The sequence below is a fragment of the Corylus avellana genome, chromosome ca2 (genome assembly GCF_901000735.1).
Source record: "Corylus avellana chromosome ca2, CavTom2PMs-1.0".
Classification (NCBI taxonomy): domain Eukaryota; kingdom Viridiplantae; phylum Streptophyta; class Magnoliopsida; order Fagales; family Betulaceae; genus Corylus; species Corylus avellana.
In genome coordinates, this window is record NC_081542.1 from 36730251 (window position 1) to 36736872 (window position 6622).

A 6622-nucleotide genomic window follows, 5' to 3' on the forward strand; every position below is an offset into this window, starting at 1 on the left:
AGCCAGCCACCCCTTCAATTTTGTTTGTTTTTTTTTTTATTTATAATCTGGTGTAGTTAGGCTTTTTAAAAAAAATTTAAGTTTGATAAATTTAGCTTAGGTGTCACCTTTTGATTGGTTGCACAAAACTCACATTTCGTGCAACCTCCCTATATAAGTTATTCTCTTAGTGGATATGTTGTTGGCCGAGACTTGATCCTTCGAGTCTTTGACTATATATATATATATAAGCCAAATCACTCTTAGAAGTACCTTAATATTGCGACATGTGGCATGACCCCTTTTTTATTTTAAGAGAAATGCTTGGCTTCACTAAAAAGTCCATCTTTTAGCAATTTTAATTCTAGGTGACATGTCCCATTTTAAAATTAATAGATTTTAAATAATAAATTAATAGATTTATGGAAAATGGGCTATGCCACCTAAAATTAAAATGGCCAAAAGATGGACTTTTTTAATGAAGCCAAGCATTTCTCTTATTTTAATGCTAAACCAGTTTTTTTAAGGCATAATTTGTGAACCGTTTTTTAAGAGTGAACCGGTTTTTACTTTAAAAACCGGTTCATTAAATTAACGTAATTAATGATGTTTAATTATATTTGAAGAGTATTTCATATATAAATTATTCAATAAATTAAGTATTATTAATGTCAAAATCAAATCAGGAAACAAATAATACTAATCAAATTATGTATTATTATGTTTAATCACTTTAATATGTATATAACATAATATTATATGTTATAGTTGAATTAGATGAATTAAATGATAGGATGTAGAAACAAAATAGAAAAAAATTTCATTGCATTATTTTTGTTTTTTTAAAAAAAATATATAATTGTATATTAATTATTAATTGTATAGATTGTTGGATTTTTACTCAACATAATGATTAGGTATTTATGTTTGATTTCATTAGCAAAAATAATCTTTAGTAATAATATATATATATATATATATATATATATAGACACACACACACACACAAGGTTAGCATCTTAATTACGAGCAATTATATATTCGATGTCCAAACCAAAGTGTAAAATCACAACCGTCATCTTGGGGCTTACTTTTGCTTAATGTCCATTAGTTTATAAAATCGTTAACTGTTCGATATAACATGCTTCTTATTTGATATTTGTCCGAGGCCATTTCGCCTATGATATTTTTTGTTTATTTGTATGATTTACCCGGAATTTCAGATATTTTTTTAGAGAATTTTTTTTTTTTTTTTTAATGCTTTTGAAAGCAAAAAAAGGCAAAAATTTATTTGATTATTATACCAAAAAAGGAACTTTAAAACACCTAAGAGATAATTAAGATTGAATATAATATGGGATGATTATTTGATTGCATTGTTGACCGAAAGATTTGTAATTATTTTGCTATATACTTTTTTTTAAGGTTCATAATTATATGGGTTTTATAATTTGTATGAAATATAATAAGTATAAGACTAATAATATTAATGATTCTTACTAACTTTCTATTAATGCTTTGATAATCAAAATCCAAGTTTTCTTTTCGTTATTGTTTTTCTTTATATTTTTCATTTTAAACTATACATATGGGAACAAAGATTTTAACATGTTTTAATTTATATGGATTAAACTAATTAAAGTTAAAGGCCTTATAATATATAGACAAATTTTATGTGACTTATGCATTTATACAATGTTTAGTTTATGATTGTGTGTCATTATGTTGAGTAATATATTGGTGTATAATCTTTAGTATGTCTTTTTATTTAAATGGGCGTGATTGGTTTTTTTTTTTACAATCTATAATGAAAAGTTCGATAGAGATGTGTTTAAAATTTGAAATTAAACTATAACAACAAATCTCATGCATATTTTTTTCTACAACAAAAGTACTTTTTTGATTAATGTTCATGATTTTGAGTTTTATTTGCATTGAAATCTAGTAAGTATTACACCAACAATATCAAGAGATTCTTTCTAATTTTATATTAATGTTTTGATTAAGCAAAATTCAAGTTTTCCTTATGAAAAGTAAATTTTATAATACTTATGAAAAGTACGATTATAATATTTTTTAAATTTTATAATTAAATTGTAATGAAGAATCTTGCACATTGCGCGGGTTATAAGCTACTTATCCTAATGCTTGGACAAGGGACGCTTTCAATTATCTAGCTCCTGTTCTTAATTGATGTCTATAAGAACCTTTTCTTTTAATTATTATAAAAGAAAAAGAAAAAAAAAAGAATTATATGGTTTTCAAATACATTTTCTTTCTTCAATTGGGAGGCCGAGTATTACATCGTAATACACTAAATCTACCATATACCAACAAGTAGTTAGAATGATCAAGTGGTAAACTGCTTTTGTGCATGCATGCTTCCCAGCAATCGAATTAGAATGGGAATGGGAATATTTTTTTCTTTCTTCTTCCCTTATTTTATTATACCTATTCTTTTTTATTATATATTTTTTGATGAATTAAGGTTTCATAAACAAAGCCGTCTCATTTGACATCTTTAGTGCTTCGGTTGCCAATTGACCAAAGAACCATTACAATTATCATACGGCGTTGAAGTGTAAGAAATCAATTTGAGAACAATAAACCAATGTAGGTTAAGAGCCTGCAGTAGTTGTACGTTGAAAAACTTCGTGCTTATCACATTAATTCCATTGACGTCTGAAGACTTGGTATGGCAGAGACAATCACAATTTCCGTATCGGTTCTCTATAAATAGACATGTTTCCCATATAAGATATATCACCCATCACCAAACCAAGATATTAGAGAATATAGAGCTTGCTAAGATATGATGAAAGGAGTCCATTTCCTTGCAATTGTGGCTCTCTTGTCACTCACATCCTCCCTTGTCTCTGCCTATGATCCCAGCCCTCTTCAAGACATTTGTGTAGCAATTGATGATCCCAAGTCTGCTGGTATATATATACATATATAGTTTTTACTTATTTATTTATCAAGCTTCTGCATATATATATATATAATGGTTCTGATCATGTTAAGTATTAAAGCTCATTACATTCTGCTTAGAAGCAAGATTGTTAGTTGTATGGCATCTTAGAAACTGTTATTATGAATGTGTCACTTTTCTTTTTCTTTTAGTACTGACAAAGATTTCTTTCTTGCAGTGTTTGTGAATGGAAAATTCTGCAAGAATTTTACGGTTGCCAATGCCGATGATTTCTTCTTCCAAGGGCTTCATATTCCTAGAAATACGGCCAATCCACTTGGGTCGAATGTTACTCTTGTGACTGTGGACCTGATTCCAGGCCTCAACACTTTAGGGTTATCCATAGTTCGCATTGACTATGCACCATATGGCGTAAACCCTCCCCACACTCACCCTCGTGCCTCTGAGATTCTAATAGTCATGGAGGGTACTCTGTACGTTGGTTTTGTCACATCCGACCCGGAAAATCGTCTTTTCTCCAAAGTTCTAAACAAGGGAGATGTGTTTGTGTTTCCATTTGGTCTCATTCACTTCCAGTTCAACGTGGGGCACACCAATGCTGTAGCCTTTGCTAGTCTAAGCAGCCAAAATCCAAGTGTTATGAGGATAGCAGACGCTGTTTTCGGATCCAATCCTCCTATCAATCCTGATGTTCTCGCCAAGACCTTCCAACTTGAGCCGAAGATTATTGAATATCTTCAGAAAACGCTCTAATAGAACAACAACTAAGAAACTTATGGAACTGTTATGACCTTCATCTTTTAGCCATGTTAGCCTCATTCTATCGTAATGATAATAGAATAAAAGATTGCCTATGTAACTCTCTCTAGGTGGAGTTGAGGTATAATATAATATTGATGTTTGTTGAGCTCCTCTCTCTCTCTCTCTCTCTCTCTCTCTAAGTAAAACACAGAAAGATATGGATGTAAGACAGAAGGGACATGCCAACAAAATAGATTAAAACAACAAAAATTAAAATACTTCTCTTGTTAATTTAGAGTTTCACCGAAATAACGAATAGAAAGGGTTGAACTAAAGTCTCACTGGTGGTGATGACTGGAGGCGGTTGGCAACGATGAAGGGAGATATGCCTAATTAAATAACAATATACCAAAATGAAGGCCAACAAAATGGTGAAAAATGAGGCCAACTATGAGCTTTAAATGAGAGTCAACTACGAGATGAAATAAAGGTCAACTATGAGCCATAAATGAGGTCAATTATGGGCCTAAATGCAGAGAACGAACACCCGTTCTTTTTCTTTCAACTGATTTTTTTTTGTTTTTTAACCAGCCACAAAATTAGAAGAGAACAACACCCATTCTACACAATAAAAGGTCTAACCAAGCCCACCCATCAGCGCGCACCCACACGCGGCGGGTGAGGTTGCCATCGAATTTCGCGTCACTGAGTGGAGTGGCAACGAATCGAGAAATTCATCGGCGATGTCGACCATCCGGTGTCCGTCGTGCCAACGCGATCTCCCACCCGATTGAGAACCTTCTGGGTCCCAAAACACGCGGTTCTGTTGTGCAATGGTGGAGCTCGCATGTTGTCCGTGCTTTCGGAAATGGGTGCCCTCGCAGAACACCGCCAAGCCGTATTGCGAGATATCTCATTGGCGGCCGCCGCCGGGACGGGAAGGGCGCCGATCGTGGTAGCCCTTGAACATATGACGGTCGTTTCTGAGGAGGTTGATGATGATGATGATGATGATGATGAGTCCAAGGAGGTTATGGATATACTTTTGAGGGAGTCTATGGCGGTCGATGTGGGCAGACCCATCCCTGCCACTCGATCTGCAATCGAGCGATTGGAGAAGGTAACCTTTGAAGATGGGTTGGGGTGGATCGGAGAGTGCATAATTTGCACGGAGGAATTTGAGGGTGGGCTGGAGCTCACTCGGCTGCCGTGCTCCCATGTCTATCACGGAGGTTGCATTGTCAAGTGGCTGAAGATGAGTCGCCTCTGTCCCCTCTGCCGCTACCCATTGCCCCCTGTCCATTGAGATGGGCAAGGATTTTAATTTCTTATTTGGGGTTTCATTTTCAATTTACTTTTTATACAAATTATGACTTATTATTCAATTTTTGGCTTCTTCATGTTGGATTCCAAATTACTGGAGCAACCTAATAAAATTGTATAGTTCTCCAAAAAATTCAAGTTTAGTGTTTGTTGTTATATGGATATATAACATCTGCTTTATGTATTTTTGTTTGGTGAGGACCTACAATAGTTGCTTTCCAAAATTTTAGTGGTTTTTTTTTTTTTTTTAATTGAATAGGCAAAAAGGGTTAAAGGGAAGGATGTTTTCTATTCTTGATCAGGATGGAAAAGACAATGTGATATCTTTTGGAAATGTTTCTAAAAACAAGATGGGAAGCGACCTACTTAGTAAGAGCATGTGCACGGAAATTTGTATTAAGAGACACTTTTAAAACATTCTAACTTTGAAAGGACGACAAACCTAATATAATATCAAAAATGATATTAGAAAAATTCCAAGAGGGAAAAAGAGTATTGATAGCCAAAATCACAAGAAGAGCATCACCCTCCCAAAAAAGAGAATTGAAGGCCGAGGATAAAGCCAACTGAGATGCAAGATGATAGAGATTAGATTTGTATTTCATTCCAATTCATTAAGATTATATTATTTAAAATTGGAACTAGATTAGAATTATGATTAATTAGAGTTCTTATCATTTTATCATTCTATTGTACTCTATTTAAAGAGCATATTGTCATTAATCGAGAAGAGTGAAGAATTATTAAGCGAAAGCTTGTTTATGGTTTGTTTCCAACTCTAATTGGATTTAATTGTGGTCTCTCCTACTCGAAAGGAGTTCAATATTTCTATTCATTGTTGTGGGTTTCTATCACAACAATAGCGGCTAAAGCTTCACCAATAAGAGTGTATGTGACAAGCAGCTTCTGAGTGGCTGCCAAAATAATATTTGATCATCAATGAGAGTATTGACTTTAAAAAACTAAACTCAAGTCGTAAGGGCCTTAGTCTTGGTGGCATTCTATGGGGTCTAAAGTTCGAATCACCTTGGGTGCAAACAATTTCTTGGAGCCAGCCTGTTGACAAAGCCGGAATATTATCTGATCCGTGTGGAGAGAGCACTTTACATGAGTCCGAAGTTTACCTAAGAAAATGAGGTATATGAAGTGACCCTACCTTAAAGGGGTTCCTTGTCATTAAAAATAAAAAAATAAAAAAAAATAAATAAATTATATAGTAAGGCATCATTGGGATTTGAATGTGGCAAAACAAGCTGGAAACAGAAAAGAACAAAAATTCAAGTTTTTGTGTTTGCTGTAATTTGCTGTAGAGTCTTAGGGAAAACTACACTTTACCCCCTCAGAGTTTGGGGCTATTTTCAATTCAACCTCCAATATTTCAATTTTTGCAATACATCACCCCAAACTTCCAAATTTTTGCAATTCAACTAATTTTATCCTAAAATTCCGATATTGCCCCTAATTTTTTATAAAAAATTTTTAAAAAAATTCGGGGTGGCCACCCCTTTGGCCATCTCGCCATTTTTAAACCCTAATTTTTTATTTTTTATTTTTTGTTAAAAAAAAAAAATTAGGGGCAATATAGTCATTTTGGGATAAAATTGGTCGAATTGCAAAGATTTAGAAGTTTGGAGGATGCATTGCAAA

At 33.4% G+C, this 6622-nt stretch overlaps 2 protein-coding genes across 2 annotated transcripts; both read left to right on the forward strand.

The window, feature by feature from the left end:
- Positions 1-2763: 2763 nt before the first annotated feature.
- Positions 2764-3751, forward strand: LOC132172566 (germin-like protein subfamily 1 member 13). The gene is made up of 2 exons (XM_059584088.1): positions 2764-2918; positions 3129-3751. Exons 1-2 carry the CDS (start codon positions 2792-2794, stop codon positions 3662-3664), a joined length of 663 nt encoding a protein of 220 aa, XP_059440071.1. The 5' UTR covers positions 2764-2791; the 3' UTR covers positions 3665-3751.
- Positions 3752-4520: 769 nt separating this feature from the next.
- Positions 4521-4958, forward strand: LOC132169686 (E3 ubiquitin-protein ligase MPSR1-like). The gene has a single exon (XM_059580679.1). The coding sequence runs from the start codon at positions 4521-4523 to the stop codon at positions 4956-4958; it is 438 nt and encodes a 145-aa protein (XP_059436662.1).
- The last annotated feature ends 1664 nt before the right edge of the window (positions 4959-6622 follow it).